The 25,350-nt window shown below is 40.4% G+C and overlaps 1 protein-coding gene across 1 annotated transcript in view; it reads left to right on the top strand.

The window, feature by feature from the left end:
* The window catches only part of LOC136850587 (uncharacterized), an 85,528-nt gene that overhangs the window by 49,166 nt on the left and 11,012 nt on the right, over nucleotides 1–25,350 (top strand). Inside the window, 4 exon segments of the mRNA XM_067124234.1 lie at nucleotides 2,389–2,466; nucleotides 2,469–2,491; nucleotides 17,545–17,653; nucleotides 20,288–20,511. Of these exon segments, the coding sequence (XP_066980335.1) occupies nucleotides 2,389–2,466; nucleotides 2,469–2,491; nucleotides 17,545–17,653; nucleotides 20,288–20,511 (434 nt within the window).

Genomic DNA, 25,350 nt, shown 5'->3' with positions numbered 1-25,350 from the left:
TATTTTTGCCTTACCTGTATTTTTGGGTTTAGTGATTTGTGCTTACTAAGAAGTTTTCTCTGTTAATTTAATTTTGCGTATCTTACAATTTTTTGTGTCTTTATATTTTTAATCATGCATATTAATCTGTCATTCTGATGAATGCCACTGCAAGAGTTTAATGGCAGCAGTTATTGGGATCAGGTCTACTCTTGTCACCTGTTTGAGCTGCCATTTTTGGTTAGCAGACCGATGGGATCTCTGTAGAGAAATTACTCTAGAAAACATTCAGGTTTTAAGTCTTTTGCTCCAGTTTATAAAGCTCCTTAGAACCAGAATAAAACCACATCCTACTGTTCTAATGTTTGGGTATCCTCTAATAACTGCTTCCCACTGAAGTGGTTAGAATGAATCTTTTTATCTTCGTTTGCTTCAACAAAGCCAACACATAATAATGACACCTAGCAAGCCAAAGTCTTCATGTCTTCATATTGCTGTTGAGGACCCAAAGGATACTGTAGTTTAGAGTGCTGCCTGCTAGAAACTTACCTGTCTGAAGATGTCTGGTAAGTAGTTCATGCAACTGCAAGGACTTTAATTGTAAGTCTTCTGATGTTTGGTTTTCGTACAAACTTCTGTATGGTCTTACTATCCATAAAACTCATAACAAAGCTTTGGACACTTTAGTATGGAGTCTTGTTAAGCTTCAGAAGTAAGAGATTTGGTCTACTTACATATCAGCACAACCTTCTTGGGACTGGACGTTTTAGTCATGATCCCGGCACCTGCATGGCTTTGCCAGCACAGGGCCTGTTATTGATCAGAGTTCTCTATGCTCACAAGGCACTGATCACAGCTGTAAAAGGTCTCACTGTTCTGGCAACAGCGTCGATCATTGTTATATCCCTGATCCCATTGAGTGATATTTCTCTGTTCATGGCCCTGGTTATGGGTATGAGTCCCAGCGCAGAGCTCCTTGTGATCATGAACATGAATCTTGTCCCTCAAAGAAGAGTAACAAGTCCCAGCGATGTCTCAGAATACTATAGAGCCAGTACTAGTGATGGCTTTTGGGGATGGCTCCATCTGATGAAGGTGAATGCGTTCTTATATAAAGGTTCCTCTTGTTTTGCATAGGAATTGAGAATTAATCCATCAAGTGTTGAGGATGTTCCTTTATTGCTTCTACCAACTGGATCAGGCCAAGCTTCTTACGTTATGAGTACTTCCAAATTTGTCTGCTTCCCTCTTTACTTCAAAGTAATGAACTAGTTGTCAAAAATCCCATGAAATCGTAGCACCCTTTGCCATTACAGGTTGGTGGTCTTCATAAGAATTTAAAAAAAAAACTCTTCTGTGGCCTGGGAGGGCACTGGAGAATTATCTCTGTGGCCTGGGAGGGCACTGGAGAATTATCTGAAGAGGGCAAGGAATGTCAATAAGATTACTTGAGATTTTGTGTCTGTAAGCGTGTTATATATAAGTCTGTTTAAACTCCATTTGCATATATCATATAATTCCTGATATATCATATATCATATATTTCCTGATATATCATATATTTCCTGATAAAGGGGCTATACTTTACGAGGGGTTCACTTCATTGTTCAGGTTCTGACTAAGGTCATTATATATGATACGAAAGATTTCTTTCTCAGCTCATTGTCTGCAATATTTCTACAAAAGTGATTGCTGCCACTTTGAAAATGACATTCAATTTTTCATGATTTAGTCTAAGACATCGCGTTGTTTCTTTGACTTATCAGTAAAATTAGTCGCTGAAGGAGTGTAGTAATCAATTAGCCTCTATCACCAGTTTTTATTCTACCAGACTGTATACAAGAGATTCATATAACACACGACATATTTTACTGCACTTTCGCTAACTTTTGCGTAAGTTCTTAGGATTGGTCATCATCTTGTCATAGTACTTCCAACTAACCTAATCAGACTCACATAAGATGAGGAAGCCAAAGAATTGTGATATCAGTTTGTTATTAGAATGCAACACAAAAGAGAGACTGAAGTTGTGTATTTTGTATTTTTTGTGCATTTATGTTCAGTTAAATGAACTTCTCCATTTAATTTATAGCTCCCTTCTCACAACTTTTATAGGTGTTATTCACATTTGCTTCAGTTTACCAAGGCATCAAATGATGTTTAGAACATTGTTAATAAGAGGGCTGTTTCTTTATGGTGTTCTCTGATTGAGATGATAACTCAATTTCTTTTGTCTTGTAGACTAGAGATCTCTTGGGGAACTTGTTTTACCAGGTGTTAAAGCAAAAGTAAAATGAAATTGTTTTATTTTTTCAACATAAATATTACTTTAAGTTTATATGATCTTATTGATATATAAAGTTAGGATAGCAAGACTACTGATTTTTTACGGTATAACTTGAATTTCAGTGAACCTCTTCCCTGGAAGTGAAAACAGCTTAGAAATGAGCCAACTGTATGGAGTGACTTACACTTGCGGTTTCAATCTTCCATGTTTCCATTTGACGCTCAGGTTTGTATGCATATGTATTTTATCTTTTTAGCTGCCAGTTATTACTTAACATTCTGATTAAATTAGATCTACAAAGGTGCAATGGGTAATGTAGGCACTATGTTAAGTATATTGTGATGTGTATTCGCTTAATTTTTATCCAAAACTTTCATAACATTAGCCTGTGGAACTCACACATTTTACATTGGAAACTCAGCTTCAGATTTTCAAGAACATTTTGTTATATATTTTTAAAGTAAATTGTTATGATGTCATACTGTAGCTGTGGCACCCGCTGCTCCTGACTTACCTCTTATAAATGCTCACATTTTGTACTTGATAGACCATTGTTAGGATTCTGGTGCTCATCTGAAGGTTATTTTTAGCCAATAAATAGAACTATAGATTAAAAGATGTTGTAATAAGGCCAGTGAGAGTTCCTGGGTATCTAGGGCTGCAAACTTGACTTGGTGGATCTATGTGCTCTCCCTCTTATGCATAAAGCGCTAACTGGTCTCTAGTTTGACTTCATTGCCTCTGATGTCAATCATCCTTTGCTTTCCACCTAGTATGTGTTTCATTGAGGATGGTGTTTTTCAGTTGGGTTTGGTTTGCTTCTGCAACAACTGTAAGTGATTTTAAGCAATCTCTGTTTCCTTTGCATCAAGATCCTGTTTCTCGATGCTATTTACTGTATATTTTCCTTTGTACGTCTTATTTATTTTACACTCCTTTGCCTTTTGGCTTGTTAAGTTAGAAATTGTTGTCAAATGAGACTGCCATGGCTTTTTGCAATAATGTGCCAGAAAATGGATGGATGAATGAATGCATTATGAAAATATTTAATCATAACTAGTAAACAAAATATAAATGATTCTTAGTATAATACAGTCAAGTCTTTCTATTATATTTATTTATAATACAATTAGGTAACGTAAATTTCTTTTGCTAGGTAATAATAATAATAATAATAATAATAATAATAATAATAATAAATAATAATAATACAATAATACAGAGGATCTTTTCGTTTCTCTTATAATTCGCTTTCAAGCTCAGCGATGTTGGTCAACCGCTATATTCAGAGATGAAAGACCGTGGAATGCAGGAAATATTTTTATTTTTATTGAAATATTCAATCAGAAATCCGTGGATTCCTTCTTGGTCTCGTTTGGTGGTCTGGATTCTAGTTCTTCTAGTTCAGGTACCGTCGACATGTTTTGACTAGCTCAGTGGTCTTCCTCGGGATGTGGTTGAGAAGGATCTGGAGAAACAAGGTGCTCAGGTTGGTATTTATAGGTTGGTCTTGGTCAGTGCTGAATTATGATTGGCTGCCTGGGGCGGGTCGTCTCGGGCGGAGCCCTCTCTCCCATGTTGATGTTCGTGGCCTGCCTGGCGCCAAGGAGTGTTGTAGTGCAGGATGAACGGGAGAATTTTGATCCCCTGATGAATTCTTTGATCTGCCTGTTGTTATGGGCGTCGCCAGTGCGGTTCTGGTGGCCGGGAGGAGTATGTTTCTGTGTAATGTTGAGGGTTGGTTTCTCCTTCCCAATGTGCAATGCTTCCAGGAGGCACAGCTGGCGGCAGGAAATCCTCTTGGAGAAATGCATGGTGGTCATACTGATGCATGAGCCGAGGCATCCTTGGATGGGGCATGGGTACTGATAGACCACGTTGGTTTTCTTCAAGGAGTCCTGCTGAGGGTTGGCTGGATTGTTACACATCACCAGGCTGATTGTCTTTTTACTTATTGGGGTCAGCGGGGCAGTTATTATCCTCAATTATGTTTTTGAGTGCATGTTCATCTTCTTTGTATTTCTGATGGAATTGTCCCCTATAGAAGAGCTGTAAGTGTTCAGGGACGTTATGGCGAGGTTCCTGCCAGTACCATCTATTGATCTTACTCTTGATAGATTCTTCTGTATTCCAGTTTGGATGTCCAATAGACGAGGACCTGGGCTACATATTCCATTTCTGTGTGTCATTCCAGGAAGAGAAAGTTAGGGCTCCCCATGTAGGCGCTGCGATGGTGGAGACTTATACTTCTGAGGGACTTGCCTGCTCCTTTCATATGCGGCTGACTTGTGCCTGTCAGTCAGATCTCCGAGAACAGGCTCTCAAACAAGACGCTGGCTGAAGGAGGCAACAGTCTGGCTATGTTCAGTGGTGTAAAATCTGAGGCAGCTATGGCTGTGGAGCACCAGGTTCTCGATTTCTCTCTGAATTGGCACTGCCAAAGGTGTTGCTGAGTGGTGCATACATCCTTGGTTGATCAATACTTATGAAGACCCTGGTTCCACAGTGCCCATATAGAAATTGGCAAAGAGGACTACTCCAAGGGGAGAACCCATCACCACCCCATCGATCTGGGTGTACATATGTCAACAATGTGGCGAGTAGCTACTTTTTAGGTGCATATTTCTAGGCAGAGGTGTTACCAGAGATGTTCAGGATGGGGTAGGGGTCCTGTACAAACGTCCAAGATTATGTGGATATCCACTGACAGGGCATTAGTTAAGGAGGACCCACATCCATCAACGCTATAAATCCTTGGGGACGCCGTCAGAACTCACACAATCAGCAAACACAAGGACGTAAGGAGTTAGAATGAACTTGTCGGCCAACTTCGCTATGTCAGGGCAGGAATCTGACTAATGATGCAAGGGTATGGGGCACTTGTTTGTGCGTTTTGACGTTCATAGATACCCCAGGTCATAATCTCCCATGACGGTGGTAGTGCATGGCGCGAGCGCGCGATCAGTCTCATGATCCTGCTTGGCTCTTTGCCCGATCTCGCTGACAGGGCCTTGTAATTGAATAAGGCAACCACGGGATTTCGTACAACTTCTGATGGCAGTCCATATACCATGAGGACAAAAGAGGGACTCCTTGCTAGTTCATAACGGTGTTGACCCTCTTTCAGCTGCTTCACCACCTCCTCAGGCACTGGTTGATAATGTTACTCTTAGCTGCCTGCTGCTATGTGTGGCCTTCTGTTAACAGGAGGCTGAAGGCCCCATTCATATAGAGGTTGCTAAGATCCCTGCTTCCGGATAGCACCCATGTGATATTCAATCTATAGGCACTTATCCAGGATCTTGGTCAGGCATGGTGGGCAATTAAGGCCTACTCAGGATTTGTCTTTAATGGAGCGGAGAGCAGGTCAAGATTGATATATCCTTTTTCTTGCAGGAGATGTAGCTGCCCCCATTAAGCTTCTTGGTGATATTCCCATTTTTTCTGCATTTTCTCCTCCGTTGTATATAGGCAATTACTGAGGCTGCCGCCATGTGCTCTTGTGGCGTTGTCTGTTGCTCCATGTTTTCTGAGGCACTCAGAGTGAACTGTTTCAGTTGCTGCTATGGGCGTAGAAGTCCTCCCACTGAGTACAACTTCTTTTTCCTCGATGATTGCGCACTTCTCCTGACGACAGCTGCTGCAGCGTCCTTCTAAGGTTTCAGTGCCTGTCTTGTGGTATAACGCAGCTAGCTGAAGTATGCGAAGGAAGCGCAGACCATCTTTCAAACAAGTCTGTTGAAAAGATATTGTATTTTACAAATTTATCTTATACAGACCTTTATTTTCCTGGCACTACTTCTTTCAGGCTTGCGATGTTAATAGCAACATTAAAATTACATTGAAAAGGACAGATGAATGCAGGAATTATTTTTATATTTATTGAAATATTCAATCAGAAATCCGTGGATTTCTCCGTGGTCTCGTTTGGTGGTCTGGATCAGGGTTTTTCTCCTAGTTCAGGTACCGTCAACATGTTTTGACAAGCTCAGTGGCCATCCCCAGGACATGGCTGACAGATCTGAGAAACAAGGCGCTTCAGGTCGGACATTTATAGGGGTCTTGGTCAGTGCCAGAATGGTGATCGCTCGGCGTGGGTCTTCAGATTTTCTCTCCTATGTTATTAAATGGGGCTCATTCATGCAAGTACACAGAAAAGTGATGAATGGGAGAATTTTTGACATCTATATGCAGAATTTTGATTTAGTTTGCTCACTCCTCTGTGTTCCACAGTGCCCAGAAATTGGCAAGAGGATCTAGGAGAACCCATCACTGACCTGTTGTTCTAAAAGATATGGCCACAGGTTGGGGAGGAAGAGGCCTATTTGGGAGCATATTTCAGGAGGGGCAGAGGGCATGCTCAGAATACCCAGTGATGGGGGTGGTGGGGCCCTGTACATGGTCCAAAACTTATCCGGATGGGTTCATTGACAGGGATGTTGGTGAAGAGGGATCGCACATCCATCAAAGCAATAACCCTCTGAGGAGCGCTACTATGGCCTCCAGGAACTCTCTGACGATCAGGGGAAGGGCTGTCCAGGATGTAAGGGGTTAGAATGGCATTGAACCTTTTGGCCAACTGGTGTGTCAAGGCAGGTATCTAATGATGGGGTGCAGGTGGTTAACCCGCTTGTACGTTTTGGTGTTCCCGTAGATGTACCCCAGGTCATAGTCTCCTGTGATTGGTGGTAGGTGAAGGGCGTTAGAGGCGGCGTTGACCATCTCTATGATCTTGTTCACCTCCCATGATCTCGCCAACAGAATTTTGTTAATTCTAGGGAATTTGGTGTTGTCCAATAGTGCTTCATAACTTCTGATGGTAGTCCTCGTGTCTGAGAACAAAAGGCAGCAGTCTGTCGGTCATGGAACAGGATAAACCCTCCTCTCCCTCAGCTGCTTCTACCCCTCAGGAACTGGTCAATGATGTTACTCTTGTAGCGCCTGCAAGTGGCCTCAGCCAGCAGGAGGGGTTGAAGGGTATCATCTGCATGAGTTTTAAGTTCCTCTTGCTTCTGACAGTATCCATGAGATATTCAATCTATAGGTGCTTAATAGGGGCCTGATTAGGTGATGTAGTGGCAATTAAGGCCCATCTTGAGGATTTCATCTTCCTTGGGAGTCAGAGTATAGGTTGTAAGATTGATATGTCCCTCTTTTTCTTGCGGGAGACATAGCTTGCCCCTGTTAAGGGCGATCAGCTACTTGATGATGGTTCTCATATCTTTCCCTCACCTTTCTTCTTCAAGCAACTTAGGCAATCAATGATGCTGTTACAGTGCTCTTTGAGGGCGTTTTCTGTTGGCTCCACTCCTCTCTGAGGCACTCAAAGGAGCTGCTTCATGCTGCTGCTGCAACAGCAGGAGTCTCCCACCTGGAGTGAAGGGTCTTTTCTCCTCAACGAGTGCCACTTTCTCCTGTACGATCCAGCTGCCACTGCAAAATTCCTCGTTGAAGAGTCGGCAGAGTTCTCGATAGCACTTGCTAGGCCCGGAGTTCGAATCTTCCAGCTGGCCAATGAAGAATTAGAGGAATTTATTTCTGGTGATAGAAATTCATTTCTCGGCATAATGTGGTTCGGATTCCACAATAAGCTGTAGGTCCCGTTGCTAGGTAACCAATTGGTTCTTAGCCACGTAAAATAAGTCTAATCCTTCGGGCCAGCCCTAGGAGAGCTGTTATTCAGCTCAGTGGTCTGGTTAAAGTAAGGTATACTTTTTGCCACTGCAGTAGAGTCCTCCTGAAGTTTCTCATGCCTGGTTCTCACTGGGCAGCGGGATCATGCAACTGAAGGGAAGTATATGAAAGAAGCAGACCCTCTTTCAAACAAGTCTTGTTGAAAAGGATGACTTTATTTTGCGAATTTATCTTTTACTGGATCTTTTCTGTTTTCCTTATAATTCACTTTTCAGGCTCAGCGATGTTGGTCAGCAACTGGCCAATATTCATATTGTATAAGGACAGATGGAATGCGGAAATATATTATATATATATATATATATATATATATATATATATATATATATATATATATATATATATATATATATATATATATATATATATATATTATATATATATATATATTGTAGTGCTGGGGATGAATGTGGAGAATTTTGATCCTGTAGATGCAGAATTTGATTCGCTGCTCGCTATGGGGCCGGTGTGGGTCTCCCCAGTGGCTGTGGGAGGAGAAAGGTTTCCTGTGTAATATTGAGGGTTGGCTTCTCCTTCCCAATGTGTAATTCTTCCTGAGGCACAGATGGTATATCCAGAAGTCAGGTCAATTATTCTTGAGAAACATATAATGGTCATAATTGATGTAAGGAGTGGGAGGCATTCTTGGATGAGGCAATATATACTGCAGACCACGTCGGTTTTCTTCAAGGGGGGTTCCTGTTGAGGGGCAGCTGGATTGTTACACATCACCAGGCTGCTTGTCTTTTTAATTTTGTAGTGAATAACCAGATGAATAGCCTTATGGGGGTCAGCAGTACAGACATTACCCTCGATGATGATCTTGAGGGCATGTTCATCTTTTTTGTATTTCTGATGGAATTGTCCTTTATAGAAGAGCTGTATGCGTTCCAGGACATTGGGGCAAGGTTTCTGCTGGCACCATCTATCGATGTTCTTGATAGATTCTTCTGTATTCCAGTTTGGGTGTCCATTGTCGCATATGACCTGGGCTACGCATTCCATTTCCGTCGCAGTGTGTCACTTCAGGAGTGAGGTGGAGGGCCCTCCTGATGAGGCATGGTGAGCACTTCACTTTGGGGACTCACTTGCTCCTGTTCATACACATGCCTAGGTTCGTCTCCCTTGTGTAGACCTTCATAGAGAATGGGACCTCACTTTGCTCCACAAGTTCATCATGGAAGGGGAGGCAGCGATCTTGGCTATGTTCGGTGGTGAAACTGAGGCAGCTATGGTTGTGGAAAGCACGCCTCAGGTTCCCGATTTCCTCTCGTGAATTGGCAATGACGAAGGTATCATCGATGTAGCACGTACATCCTTGGCTGGTCAAGACTTTCAAAAGACCCTCTATTTCACAGTGTCCATATAGAAATTGGCGAAGAGGACTCAAGGAGAACTCCATCACTACCCCACGATCTGGGTGTACATATTATGGCCATGGTGTTTAGAGGAAAGGAGCCTTTTTTGTACATATTTCCAGGAGGACACATAGGGCATGCTCAGGGATGTTCAGGGATGGGATGGTGGGGTCCCTGTACACAGTCCAAGATCATCTGGATGGTCTCATCGACAGGGCCGTTCGTGAAGAGGGACCCCACATCCATTGAAGCACTAAATCTTCCGGGGGGAGGGGGGGCATCGCTCTTAGGGCCTCCAGGTACTCTGCTGACGGCTTCAGGCTGTGGCTGTCCGGGACTGAAGGGGTTAGAATGGCACTGAGCCTCTTGGCCAGCTGGTATGTCGGGCAGGAATCTGACTAATGATGGGGCACAGGGGGTTACCTCGCTTATGGATTTTGTCCACTTCTAATGATAGTCCTCAGTGTTTATGAGGACAAAAGTGATAGTCTTGTCAGCTCTACAAACGGTGATGTCCTCCCTCTCCCTCAACTGCTTCACTGCCTCCCTCAGGTGCCAGTCGATGATGTTACTCTTGTAGTCGCCCCAGTCAGTAGGGTCCTCAGCCAGCAGGAGAGGTTGAAGGGCATCCGTTGTACGGAGATTGCCAAGGTCCCCTTGGTTCTGGATAGTATCCATGAGATATTCAATCTCAAGGCACTTATCCAGGGCCTCAGTCGGGTGATATAGTGGCAATTAAGGCCCATATTCAGGATTTCGTCTTCTCAGGAGTCTGAGTATAGGTCATAAGATTAATATGTCCCTCTTTTTCTTGTGGGAGACGTAGCTTGCCCCCATGAAGGGCGATCAGCTTCTTGGTGATGGTTCTCATCTTCTTTTCCACATGTTTCTCCCCCAAGCAACGTAGGCAATCGATGATGTCATTGCAGTGCTCTTGGAGGGTGTTGTCTGTTGCTCCATCCTCTTCTGAGGCCCCAAGAGTGCGACCCCCCCGGAGGATTTTTGCTTCGATGGATGTGGAGTCCCTCTTCACCAACGTCCCTGTCAATGGGACCATCCAAATGGTCTTGAACCCACCACCCCATCCCTGAACATCCCTGAGCATACCCTCTACACCCCCCTGGAAATATGCACTAAAAAGGCTTCTTTCTGTAACCACCATGGCCATATGTACACCCAGTTGGGTGGGGTGGCGGTTGGTTCTCCCCTTGGAGTCCTCTTCGCCAATTTCTGTATGGGCACGGTGGAACAGAGGGTCTTCGAAAGTATTGACCAGTCAAGGATGTACATGTGCTATATTAATGATAACCAGGTCAGCGCCAATTCACGAGGGGAAATTGAGAACATGAGGCTTGGTTTCCACAACCACTGCTGCCTCAGTTTCATCATCGAACATAGCCAAGACCACTGCCTCCCCTTCCTTGATGAACTTGTTGAGCAAAGGGAGGCCCTATTCTCCATGAAGGTCTACATGAAGCTGACAAACCTGGGCATGTGTATGAATGGAGCGAGATAGTGCCCTGAGAGGTATAAGCACTCCACCATCAGCGTCTACGTCAGGAGGGCCCTCTCACACTGCTCCTCCTGGAATGACACACGAAGAAATGGAACGTGTAGCCCAGGTCCTCATTGACAATGGACATCCAAACCGGAATACAGAAGAATCTATCAAGAGGAACATTGATAGATGGTGCCGGCAGGAACCTCGCCCCAACATCCCTGAACGAATAGAGCTCTTCTATAAAGGACAATTCCACCAGAAATATAAAGAAGATGAATGTGCCCTCAAGAACATCATCGAGGATGATGTCTGCCCCGCTGACCCCAATAATACTCATTCACTACATGCATTACAAAGTAAGACAAGCAGCCTGCGGATATGTACAGTTCAGCTACCCCTCAGCAGGACCCCTTGAAGAAAACCAGCGTGGTCTACAGATACACATGCCTCATCCGAGGATGCCTGAGCTCTTGCATCAGTATGACCATCATACGTTTCTCCAAGAGGATTTCCTACCCTGCCCAAGAAGGAGCCATCTTTAACCACGCCAGGACTGCCCATAACCAGAGAATTACAAGAAAAGACATAATCCTGTATACGGAAATAATTGACCAGACTACAGACCACCACCTCCTGCGCCTATGGAAGCATTGTTGGATGATTACAAAGGAATTTAATTTATGTTTTCTGTTTAGTTACTCATTTCTATTTTGATTTCTCATTCTCTGTTTTCGTTTTAAATTTCCATTCATTCTCTGTTTTCGTTTTAAATTTCCATTCTGTATTTGCGTATTTTATTTTGAAGCTAGGGTTTGTGACCCGTTTCTTTTAATCACCAGTGTCATGTTAAATTAGACGAATAAATTCTATTTTTTGGTATCTTGAATATAATTCAATGGTCTTAGTCAGTTATGAGATCCGATAGAGATAAAGAGGGTTTGTAGTTTTTGTTCCTCAGCTAGCCAGCAGGGGCATCATTTAGGGGGGGCTGGGGGCAACTGCCCCCCAAGACTCAAGTTGCCCCCAGCCTCAGCTTGCCCTCACCCCACCAAGCCTCAAGAAGTAACAACAACAGCTGGTTTTCCATTATTCCACCGAAATTCAAATGTGCCAACACGTTAAGTTATATCTGGTCTCTTCATTCATTCATTTTATGTGCTCTGAAAAAGCACATAAAATAGCTCAAAATAAAAAAAAAAAAACTAGGTGATTAGGTTTGTCACTGCCAGTCCATTTCTCTTGCCTCATCAAAATTCTGAAATGACACCCTGCCAGCCAGGTACCAGCAAAACTTCAGGTGGTTAAAAAAATGGGTACATCTTTAGAAGATGTAAATAGACGGTGGCTTATCGTGAAAGGGCAAGTAGCTGTTGCTGTGGTCCAAGGTCTGTTCCCACTCCGAAGGGACTGTTATAAGTGCAATAGGGGTATCCATAGGTCATTAGGAAATGTATTTTTGGGAAGCATTGTCTCAGTTGGTATGCTGTAACTGAGAAGAATATTCGATTGGGTCGGCAGTTTTAGGTCTTGGAAGCAGCTGGGAGAATTGCGTTTCTCAGTTTTATCACACTCAGTGGGTTTATAGATACGTTGCGTCGCGGGTTTATAGTGAAACTCGATCGTGTAAAGTATACCTTAGTTTTACCAGACCACTGAGCTGATTAACAGCTCTCCTAGGGCTGGCCCGAAGGATTAGACTTATTTTACGTGGCTAAGAACTAATTGTTACTTAGCAACGGGACCTACAGCTTATTGTGGAATCCGAACCACATTATAGCGAGAAATGAATTTCTATCACCAGAAATAAATTCCTCTAACTCTTCATCAGCCGGCCGGGGGAATTGAGTGACAGTCCGAAGCTCTACCGACTCACCCAACGAAGGGCTGTCTCTAGGTGATAATAATGTGCGTGGGCGTGTGTATATACATGGTGGTGTGTTTGTTTTTGTGCAGCGCAAGTGTTTGAGTGTGCGTACTCTTGCAGTAGTGGGCATGCAGGGGAGGATGAAATAAAGAAAGTGTTCATTTTCGTTTTTAGGAATACAGTGTGAATATTCATTTTGATTTCTGTTACGATTCTTGTGAGATATTTTTCTCTTATTATGAATCGTTTTTTACTTTCCCTTATATTGCATGCTTTCATGTTAAATTGTTTTCTATGACTGCAACGCATTTTATTTTGATTGCATACATGTATGTAAGGGGGACCAGGTTGTGGGGTGCGCTTAGGTTGCGATTTTGGCTTGGAGATAGCTCTGGGCTGTCATGCCCTGATTTACGTGCACTCAGCTAGAGCATTGCATCGCAACAGACCATTTCTTTTTTTTTCCACCTTCTTTCCTTGTGGGGGGAGGCTGAACTTTTTGTACTGGGTTGGGGGGATTCCTCTCCTTTCCTTCTTCCTCCTCTTGACCTTGAAGGGGATCTGATGTGTTTTTTCCCTTGGAAAAGACTTGGGGCTTTTTCCTTGAACTACATTTTGCAATCAGCTGTTTCACGCGGCCATATAGGTGTGGTTTGCTCCCTTAGAGTTTTGGATTTTTTGTCGAATTGTTGGGAAATCATTATTTTATCTTTTTCCTTGTGTGAGTTTTCTTTGTTAATTTAGAACATTATATGGGGTTTGCTACAGCATTTTATGGTTTTAGGATCAGGTCGTGTTTGTGGGACGTGGTTGATCTCGAATACGGGGGTGATGATACTGATTCAGTGGCTGTTGTAGGGGAGCGAAATGAGTTTTCTGAGGCAGAAATGCAAGTTAGGAGAAAGGTTTTTAGGGAGCATTTAGATGAAGCTGATTATAAAGAATATACAGAGGGGTTAGGTAATGTTCTGGCTGACTTTGCAGATATAGTCACACTTAAAGGAGATAAGTTAGGGTTAACTAATGTGTTAGAATGCAAGGTGCGCTTGGAGGATGCCACAAAGCCTATTTATGTCCCGTCATACGGGATACCTTTTAAGATTAGGGAACAGGTGGAGCAAGAGGTTAATAAGTGGGAAGAGGATGGTATAATTAGGCCTAGTTCCTCACCTTTTAATTTTCCACTGCTGGCAGTGCCTAAGAAGAATGGCTTGATCTGCGTGTGTGTATGGATTTCCGTAACTTAAATGAGGAGACCGTTCCTGATAGGTATCCGGTTGCATGTCTGCTAAATTTATTTGTGGAAATTGGGGTTAAAAATATTTACTCATCAATTGATCTTATGTAAGGGTTTTTACAAGTGTCACTTAGCGAGAGAGTCGGGAGTTCACTGCTTTTTCTATACCGAAATGGCATTATGAGTTTACACAAATGCCTTTTGGTTTGTCAGGTAGTCCTATGACTTTTACAAGGTTAGGGAAGACTGTCTTCATTTACATGGAACATTTAGAGGTGCTTAGGGAGGTTCTAAGGAGACTTAGTTTAGCTGGTTTGAAGGTTAAACTAGCCAAATGTGATTTTTTGAAGAAGATTATTGCATATTTAGGTCACGTCATCTCTAGGGAAGGTGTTCAAGTGAACGATTGTAGATTTTACTGTCCCCGAAATGAAGAAACGGGTTAGGTTATTTATGGGAATGCAGGATTTTTCTGCAGGTTTGTGAAAGGTTTTTCCACGTTTTCAGCTCCCTTGACAGATGTTTTAAGGAATGATGTAAAATTTTCATGGGGCAAGTGGCAGCAGATAGTTTTTCAGAAAGTTCCCGGATTTTACTCTCCCTTGCTTGTTAGAGACAGATGCCAGTCAAGAAGGCATAGGTGCCTGCTTAATGAGGCCCTATGTATAAGTAGGCTCTCCTTTATCCAACCTAGGTAGCATCAATTTTCACTTAATTGCTGATTAGCCAAGGCATGTAGATTAAGGCTATGGAGATTTAGTAGTTTTAAGATTATTTTAGGCAGTATGTTTTGTTTGCATTATTGTACTTTATTGCATATTCATAACAGTTCTAGATGTTTATTTTTCCAGCTCCAACAATTTTACGTTCGACTTAGTTTATTGTGTAGTAATTTCACAGATTGGTTCCTTCATAGTCTTTATTAAATTTTAAAAAGTGGTAGACAGAACATCGAGACTAAGTTTTCCATTGGTTCTTCACAGCTTATTAAAGGATGTGCATTGTTAGCAGTTTATATATGTAATGAATAATTTTGTGGTATGAATCTGGTCAGATTCACATGTCATTGAGAGCTTCTGTGCCACTATTTCTCAAGGTTCCTCTTTCAGAGAAGCAAAGCTCAGTACAGTATAACCAAGTGTCTCTCCTGCCCTCTGTTAGAGAGGAAGCATATAAACCAGTTTAGCTCACGTAATGGTTTATTTTTGGTCTTCAAGGAGAGACAAAAGTAACTTTACTACCACCCCTTCCTCCTCCTATGCCACAACACGACCAGAAGATGGTGTTCACTGTCACCAGGTGGACTGATTCATGTTACAGTTCAGGCAGAGATTTACATGCTAAACCACGTTCTTAGCTTTAGTAGTCATATATGCTATGTGGTATTTTGATATGCTGATCTGAACTGATACCTTGTCTTCAGGGATGAGAACCATACTACACCGTGAGGTTTAGTGCCTGTTTTGTCTGTGGAAACGATTGTTCCTTGTTGAGGGTGCACTTTCTCCCGGTGTGGTTATTTTTACAGTTTACGTCTGTTCAGCTTGCAGCGTATAGTCAAGTCTGGCACTCACTGAGTCAGGGTCCAGACACCATAGCAGCATGGATAGGTAGTTATACCTGTTGGCCCTGGATACAGTTTTGAGGATGTGGAGTTCGACTTCGAGTCTGGAGGATGAGTTGATGGCTAACCCTAGTCATCTGTGGAGAGGAGGGTATCTCTTGGGATAGCAACTATTGTCGTACCACTCTGCGAACACCAGGTTTGTGGAGATGTTCCTGTTTGCCGTCATGGGGCAGTTTTGACGACTTCACGGCAGTTGTTTGGTGGTCATCTCAGACCCTTGTTTAGTGGTCTTGACATCTCTGCAGATGTTTGCGTATTATCTGTAGGAAGCTTGTTAATTATCATTATAGATGCTTATTTATCAGTGTAATTGGTATTTATGATAATTTGTTTGATTGTTAATTTTAATGATTCAGTTATTTGGATTTATGTTAATTACTAATTGTAATCATTATGCTGTCTGGAAATGTTTGTATTTTCTTGATGCAGCGTGAGTGTTTACTTTGATTTTGATGTTTTGATGGTAATGTTTTATTTTTAACTAGTTTTGCTACATCTTTGTTTTTTTACTGGCTCTTTGGTTGTTTGATGTTCTACATTTATTTATTGATTTACGCCAGACTTAACTCACTTGTAAATATGGAGACATGTAATGTTAATAAAATTAGTATAAGGTTTTGCTGGTTTTGTTGTTCCCCTTTTCCCGTGGTTGTCTCTGCTTCTGCCAGTCTTTCCAGTCCATTTCTCTAATTGATGATAGAACCTGATGAACCGAGATGCGGTTCATAACAGCACATATTGCATGCTTTAACCATCGCATCTGAGATCTCACCATATTTTCCAATTTCTCGACATGACTTCTTTCCGCCACTTTGTCATGCATATGATACTTGCACCACACCATCGGCATGAATCTTAATCATTTTATAGCTACGCCTTTTCAGATCTCCATTTTCTTTGTCAGTGTCTGTTTCTGCAGCCTAGAATAGTACAGGCTTTGTGTATACATCAGAATTCTTAACTGTTTTTACTAATAAGGTATTTTTATTTACCAGTAGTCTCACAGCCTCTTTCTATCTCATCGAGGCTGTTGCTAGGTTTTTCATGTTTTTACTGCTCTCTCAATACCTGCCTCACAGTGTAGTATGTCCTGAAGGCAACAAAAATATCTTACCTCTCGTAAGTCTCTTCTTTTCATCACAATGTGGACATCTACTTCCTTCCTTCATCATTTGGTCTTTTTTACGACCTACTGGGTATCAAAAATCTTATATTCCATGCATTTATTGCAATCCTGAGCATTTCTTGTGTTACCATCTGTTGCAAACATGTACACAGTGCTGAGTTTAACCTCACACTTTTCCCAAAACATCCAGATGGTTTCTCTCCTAAACTTTCTTTTTCCCTTTGCTTCCAGTTCAGACTACTAAATTCCCAAGGACATATAACAAAGCACGTATCTAATAGCGTCTTTGCATTAGTAAGTAGGGAGTATGGTAATAATGAGCAATTTCTGTGACTGTAATTCACACAAAAGAATGAATGAACAAATATGCTATGTGTGAGAGAGAGAGAGGGACAGAGAGATATGCCATGTTTACTTTGTTTCCCAGCTTGCCACTTTGCTGCGCCAGTCAGAAGATGAGACAAACAAGATTATGTTTATTGACTTAACTCAGCTAAACATTGAATAGAAAATGTTCACTTTAGGAGGGAATTAAGGCTAAACGATTTTTTAGGCATTCTTCAGTCGTACATAGTGTGTTCTTTGGGTATTCTCTACTATGAATTGTTAGAGGGTATAGTTGAAATCATGTTATCCACCATGAAATAAAAAAATAGTTAGGATGTTGCTAATCCCTATTTTGACACGGCATACCTCATATATTTCTAAAGGCAGAACTAGCTCCGACTCCTCCTGTAACCATACCTCTCTGGAGGCATGGAAGGAAGAGTACTCTTCCCAAGTATCCTAGGTACATTGTACTTACTTTTTTAATAGGATGTCTGCTTATGCATGCTGCTGCTACTTATGTGAATAATAATATCTTTTTCAGGTTTGTGGTCTTCGATTTACTTTAGTGTCGGCTACAACTTCGTACATGGAGCTGATACCCGGGAATGCTAATTACACAGGGCCACCCAATCTTATTGAGTACTCTATAGGTATGACTTAAATTAAAATCATCATAACATGCTTTTATTATTCTTTTATTCTTGCATTTATGAGCTCAAGAAAAACTGGGAATATATTTTTAGGTATGAATGGCTTGAGAAAGTCAGGCTGTCGGACAGGAGTGAAAATGCTGTGTCCATATCTTGGGCAGCACATCACGCTTCTCAGAAGTGACAGGCCCCATTTGAAATTAGCTTGTCATCAATGTTTGGACAAACTATGAATTAAATTTGGTAGAGGAAAAGACATGAGGTGGATACCTATCCATGAAATTGCAGCAGCCATGGAACCAAAAGCCTCAGCCCTTCCCTTTTTCCATGCATTTAGCGGGTGTGACGGTGGCCTGCCTTACAGTGGAAGATGTTCAGGCAAAGATGGACTGTGTTTCAACGTGCTACACCCACCTTCACTAAACTAAGTTCAACACCAGCAGCTGTGAAGATGAAGAGTCTGTGGTGCTAATGTATGACAGAAGCATCTTCATAAAAAAAAAAAAATGTAATGAGGTTTAGACTTGATCTCTTTGCAAGAAAGCAAAGCTATGATTGCATTCCCCTCTACAAGGGCTGCTCTTAGAGAGCATTGCAAGAGAGCTGCCTTTCAAGCAGGGCACATTTGGCGCCAGTCTTTACTATGTCATCCAGTTTTGCCCAGTCCAAGACACTGGGGATGGCAACAAATTGATGGCACCTGGTTTGTGTATTGGACAGATTTGCCAATAGCAGCAAAATCTTGCCAAGAACTTCATTATGTGCTGAAAAGGAACGTTACAGGTGCAAGTGCTACAAAATTGACTTAGCTGCACAGTTCTTCGCAGCTGCACTTGCTAAAACTAATTGATACACAAAACATATTGGTTTCTCTCAGGAGATACATATATTTTTATCTTTGGTGGCCATTTTGGAAATATGGTGTTCATATGGTGGCCATATTAGAGAGATGGGTTCGCTTTATCTCTTCATGACAGTAAGAATGCCAAAATACAAATTCACAATCATTATATGGACAGTATGCAACTTTTATAGGCTTATGAAAATATTTGAAATATACAGCAAATTTGCCACCATTTTGGGAAGGTGTCAGCCACCTTCTAAATAGCCAAATACTGAGGTGGCCGGAAGTTGATTTTGATTTATGGGGATAATAAGAGTTCTCATGCCAAATCTGTTGCTTGTATCACCATTTGCACTTTTTTCCCATTATCCCGCTCCACTACCACCTGCTTTCCTTGATGGAAAGGCATGGGGATTTGTGGTGAGTGTTTTTCTTTCGCTGACCAGGTGAGCAGTGGGGAGCTTCTGCCAGCCTGCACGCTGTTGGGCGCATCTGTGTGAGAAGGACAAATTGGAAAACCAGGTAGATGTTGCAGGCAAGGGAAAAACCCTCTTGCCTTGAGTCCCTTTGTACTCTATCACTGCGTCAAATCAAAGGCGCTATTTGGGCCAGGACCAGCTAAGGGATTTTGTTTATATTGGTTGGTCTGCCTTATGGAGCCCTGGGGTGGGGGGGCGACCAAAAGAGTACCCCCTTTGAGGACTCACAGCGACTACCAAAAATAAGTTATTCCTTTGTCAAACCTGTTATTTCATTACCAAATTGATCTCTTCAAACTTACAGGTATACACAGTAGTGATGCACCATCCTTCTTCGGCCATTGCTCAAGGTGTATTTAGTTGCTATTTAGTTCCAGGTGTTATAGCACACTGTAGTCCTAAGAGTAATATATTCCAAAGTTTTTATTTCATTTACTGCAATAAATTTTTACATCTTTTACCAGGGTGCTGGTACAGGAAGCCCCACAGGTTACTGAGAATTTTAAGTTTATTGGTTCTCATTGGTAGATGTATTGCCAAAACTAGATTGATCAGTAGTATCAATTTTGATTTTTCTCTGAAATGAGGTAGCTAAAATGCTGTATGTGATGAAGTTTTTTCAGTTTCCTGCTGAAATGAGGGTTAGCATTATTATTATTAAGTAGATTAATGAGACCATGAGTCATTTAAAGAGTTACAGTGAGCTTTCCTTGGGGATTTTTTCTACAGTTAGGGATGAAAAGTGGAGCAGGGTAAAGCTAAAAAGTTGAACAATTAGGTGAGAGAAGACCAAAGAAAACAAAATTAATGTAGAATGAAAGTGGCAATACAGCTGTTCAAAGGGATCAAATGACCCATCACATTTGAATCCATAAGTGAGTCATACAAGGTCTGCATTAATTTTTAAAAAAACATTCTTATGATAATCCAAATACATATTTTGTAATTTTTCAGTTAGCATAAAACGGCCGTGCAATAGTTTTATTTTTAAATTTTGGTTCTGGGCTTGTACCAGTCTGCTGAAAAGTCCATTAGAGGCTCGAGATACCAGTAAACTTGCATATGTTTTCATATTTTAAAACACACCCACCTGTTAGCACTAGTTCCATAGTAAAGAGGGGGCACTGCTTAGCTTGCGACTTGCTCTGCAAACCAGTTGATACTCTAAATGTTGTTTACAGAATAAGATTTCGTATTTAAGGAAAGATTTAATTTTGCAAATAATTTTGTAAATTCAGTGGGCACTGCTGTTATCATTGCTGTTATCATGGGCTATTTACAATATAGTATTTTATCTACTTTTCTATCCAGGTGAGGTAAGCACAGAGACAATTCTAGAGGGGGAGTTTTCAACTATTGAAGTGCAAGTGCGATTCAGACGACGTTATGGATTTTACATGCTCACTCTTTATATTCCAACTACATTTCTTATCATAACCGCCTATGCCACCTTTTTCTTCAATCCATATGATTTTAACTCAAGAATTCAAGTGGCTCTAACATCACTCCTTGTCCTGTCTTCATTATACACTCAAGTAAGTCGAAGTTATTTTTCTATACCTGTAGATAAAAACTCGATTGTATTTTGCAATCTGGCCCTTTAACTCATACCCTGAAGTCTTTTGGTTTTATTGATATAATATTCTTTTAGTATCTTTTATATAAAATGATTAATTTAGAGAGTGTTTAGGACTTATTTTCTTTTTGAACTGCATTTATAGCATGAGAGCTGTTGTACACATGTTAAGTTTCACATGAACTACAATTACACGTGGAAAGTCACTTTCTTCAAATCCTGGCTCCTATATGTGGGTGGAGGGGTTAAATGTCAATATTCATTTCCCATTACTGAACTTAGAATTATGGGGTATCTCAAAGCAAACTAATGAGGGCATTTTTGACATTTTTTTCCAGCATATCTTTTTGTATGGACATTTTGGGCTGATCTTAGCTGAATAATTCTGCGTGGACTGTTACACGGTTCTGATGGCACTTAAAGTATGAATGGGGATGAAAGTGGATGGCATGCCGCCTTAGGCTACCTTTAGAATTCAAACATCTGACTTGGGCTAGCTAGTGGCACGGACTGATGACTTAAGGGTCTGTGAGCATTTCATATATCTAGATGCATCATAAGACTGATGGAGGCCATTACAAGATGGGTATATATAGTGTGTTCTTAAAATATAATTCTCATGTTAGCCACAAGAAAATGCCTAGAAAAGAATTTTTATCTATGTCATGTGAAGACTGAAAATGTCCAAACACTGATGATCATCACATTGTAATGAATCCAGGGTAGCCCTTTTCATCACTGAAAATATCCTGAGTTTCTGTTGAAAAGGTAAAAATATTCGCATTAATGTTTTCCCCATGGATGTGTAAAGCAGAACACCTTATTTTAAAAACTGGGAGTTTCTGAAAGCATATCCTAGCCTTATGTAAGACATGTTAGATTGATCTTCACACTAAATCTTCACACTAAACTAGACTTCTCAGCTGGAAGCCCTTTAGGGAACATCTTTTATTCCCAGTGAAGGTTTATTACGTAAACCTTCACTGTATCAAAATTGTCGAGCACGTTTTTCACAATACATCTGTAGAACAAACCTTATTTTAGTTTTATTCTGAAAGTACAGTAACAAAAGTAATAAAAGACATAATATCCAAAAAATCTGTGTAGACTGTCAAGAATGCATACGGGCATAAGTATTCCAGCTACAAGTGCTTTGGGAGGGAGGCGCACCTTCAGTACGCATTTGAACTTTGCACTAAGAAGTAGCGAAATCATGTAAAGACTTCAGCAATGCTGGTCCACTGTAAATACTGGAAATACGCTCAAATTTAAAATATCCAAATCCTCAACGTTGGATGTTGCAACAGAAAATCTGCACAAACTTAGTGGTTTATACATTCTGTATAGTAACCAAATCTAACAGAGAGAGAAGTTTAAGATAAGGCAAAACTAATAGAAATTTAGATTTTATACTGTAATTTCACTTAAAAATGTGTATTCATGCCAAAACATGCTATGCTGTATATGAGGCAATAGAAGAAAGTACTGGTCAAATTTTTGTTGGGTATAGGCACGCAACCGTGCAATGAAATGAGAGGATAGCCAACTATCAAGGCTTTCTTTGCCTTTTAAGGATCCCTTCCCAAATAAATGAAGAAAAGAGAGAGTCTCAGTAAAATTTTATTGGAGATTTGGCATGGTAATAACTAGAAAAGAAATGACAATCAGCTTTCCTACTGTGTACAGGGATACAGTGAGAAAAAGTTGTCATCTAATAACTGGATGGATATACTGATTCATGGATCTTCAGCAGTTGGGCGCCTCTATTATTTTGAAATGATTCCACTGTACAGTACAGCACATGTTAGGTGAGTGTCCAAATTGTGAATCTGATAAGTGGCTTTATCGATAGCCAAGAGGATGGGCCAACATCCTTTCCTCTGAAGTTACCAAAAGTGATTTGCATAGAAACTGCTGGCATTTGTAGGTTTGCTGAAGGAGATGGTTTTCTGTTACTATTGCCAGTTTTTTAAAATTTCCATATATGTTATGTTTTCAATAAGCAATATTTGTAAAGTATACACGTGAGTGTATGAATGTTCATATTACTCTTATCAGTAGTTTATTTTCTTATTCCAATTATATCTGCAACCAAACATATAAATTTGAGAGTTTCAGTGACCATAGCCATTACAACGTAAGATTTATAAGTATAATGCCTTAAGTGGCAACTAATTCCATGTAATAATAAGTGAAGTCCATAGTCTTCTGATTTTCGTCTTCTCTGCCTTCTCTCCATTTTATTCCGCACCCTCTTTTTCCGTCGCCTTCATCTCTTCCCTCCCTTCCTCTTTCCTCCTCTATAGTTTGTTTGTCCATTTCTTTGTTCCTTTTTCCATATCCTCTCTTTCTTCCTCTTCTGTCTATTTTTACTCCTCTTTTTTCTTCTTCTTTCCTTCCTCCTTATGCTGATTCCTCGTCCTTTTATTCCTCATTCAGCTTATTTCATTCTCCTTTTTTGGTCTTCCATTTTTGCTTAATTTTTTCCTTTTTTGCCTAATTTTTTCCTTTTTTCCCTTTTTTGTCTTAACCTTCCTTTCTTCTTTTCTCTTTTTTCTCTTCTTGATTTCTTCTCATCTTCTTTATTGTCCCAGTTATTAGAGGTATAAAATTCCTCATGAACAGTGAAGAAAGAATACTTCGTTTCAAATAATATTTGTATTAGTCACTGCATTGTCACCCCTTTAGCATTCCCAGTCGGGTTATGGACCATCAGAGCCTCAAGGGCGTTTTCAACCCAAGCCTTGAAACTCGACTTTAAATTAGGGTTCCTTTTAACCAAACAGGGATTTTGTCAAAGTGTTGAGAGTAAGTGTCTCAATGAGACTTATAGAAGGGCTCTGTCTTGAACGTCTACGAATTTGATAGAAACTATAGGTTTCCCCTCTTGGTCTTCATTGTCACCATTCAGAAGTAGTCTATTAAAATTTAGGTTCTCCGAAGGGTTCTATGATCTTGTTCCTTGTTGCTGGAGCACAAGTCACACCCTTTTCCCCAAGATGCTGATGTAGCTGTTAAAGAGCTAATCTGACGGTTTAATTCTACCTCATTAATATAATTTACAGTGATACTTTATCTGGCTGCACCTGATGTATCCTGCATTTTTCTACCGTTTAGTGCACTTCAGATGATATGGAGGTTTTGTAGTCATAAATTTCTAGCTTTATTGATTCCATCTTTTATTCTTCGTTTATTAACTTGTTTTCACCCAACCTAACTGTCTTGATCCATCTTGCCTACTACTATGGGACAAATCTTTCTGGTCAGCTGTGTGAGAGTGCATACGTGACCATGTAGTTTGGTTAAACAGTTTTATATTGATAATAATAATCCACCTTAATGAGAAAGGACTTTTACCCTCAAGGAGATATAGCTGACAGCAAATTACTTTGTTCACTACAGCTTTCTGATTTGCCTTTTCATGTCTATGACCTGTTGTAATACTGGGACAGTTAGTGTAGCCTAAAACTGGGGTGGGCAACTCTAGTTTGTTTGCCAAAAGTGGTACTGAAGATTTATATATGGATGCAAAACCCGAGGCTCCCCCTAAAAAAAATAGAGGATATATCCTTTACAAATTATGCAGTAGAAGTCTCGCTGATGGTTAAAAAAAAATAGGCTAAATTTGTTTCTTTCTCAGATTTTTATTTTATGTTTTCTGCTAAAAATTGTTAAGATTCGTCTTTGCTTGTTATAATATCTAGATATGCTGGTAAAATAGCGTTATATAGTACTTCCTATGTAGTTTATATGCATCATTCATAAGGTATTTAAATCAATAAAAGAACATCTCTAATTTGGTATCCTTTTATTGAAGTTTATTAAGTAAAACGGTTATGAGATAGGGGGTCGTAATGTACTGGTGAAAGTTGGAAAAAGTAATGGCTGATTTATCGATAAGACAAGAGGAAAAAAACGTCTGTTTTGCCGATGCTGAAGATAGCATCGTGAAAGTGTTTGGATGTATATGGCAACTAGAAGTACACTGAAAGGCTTGTGAAAAGACGTAATTATACACTCTACAAAAAATTCAGTTGCCACTTGAGCAAATTTTGTGTCAAAGATGTCAGATTTGGGTTTGCACACTTCAGAGGTTGACCACTCTCGGCTAAAGATTGTACCTTTCCTTTTCCTGTTTGCGGGTTAGCTGGTTCGTGGTGCTGACTGCATGCAGCACTAATCAGATCCCACATACAATACTTTTTGTTCTGACTAAGATACTACTATTGTAAGGAGTAGTTTGTCTTCCATTCATATACACGATTCTATATCAAGATTTTTTTCAAAAGTCAGTTTTGAACTGACGGTCTCATTTTTAGTCAATTGATTGGGATACTAGGAAATGATTTGAACCACAAAGTTGCTAATGAGATTTCTTTATTTGAAATCCATCATTGTCCCCACTACATTGTATACCATAACTAAAATGTTCATACTACTTTTTGTTAAATGCGAAATCATACTGTTTGAATTGAATGATCATGTGATTTTTCAAGGTAGTTATAAACTTGTAAGGGAGCTTTACTAACCAAATCTAATTCAGTAAAGTTTACAGTAATTGGCAGAGACCTTTGTTTTAGCATAACAGACTGTCAGACATGATTCAATGAACTCCACATTTTAAATACTTCGTATTTTTGAGACACCGTCACTACATCATGCAATGTTTTTACTTTTTGTTTACCTCTTAATGACAAACATATATAAATCCTCTGTGAAGAAGCCGCTGTTTTGTTGTGTACTTTGATATTTATTAATAGTCTGGTGATGATGATAGTTCAGCAGGTTTTTATTGCAG

This window comes from Macrobrachium rosenbergii, chromosome 3 (genome assembly GCF_040412425.1).
Source record: "Macrobrachium rosenbergii isolate ZJJX-2024 chromosome 3, ASM4041242v1, whole genome shotgun sequence".
In the NCBI taxonomy this organism is placed as follows: Eukaryota; Metazoa; Arthropoda; class Malacostraca; order Decapoda; family Palaemonidae; genus Macrobrachium; species Macrobrachium rosenbergii.
Note: the sequence above shows the minus strand (reverse complement) of the source record. Positions and strands in the feature narration are given on the sequence as shown.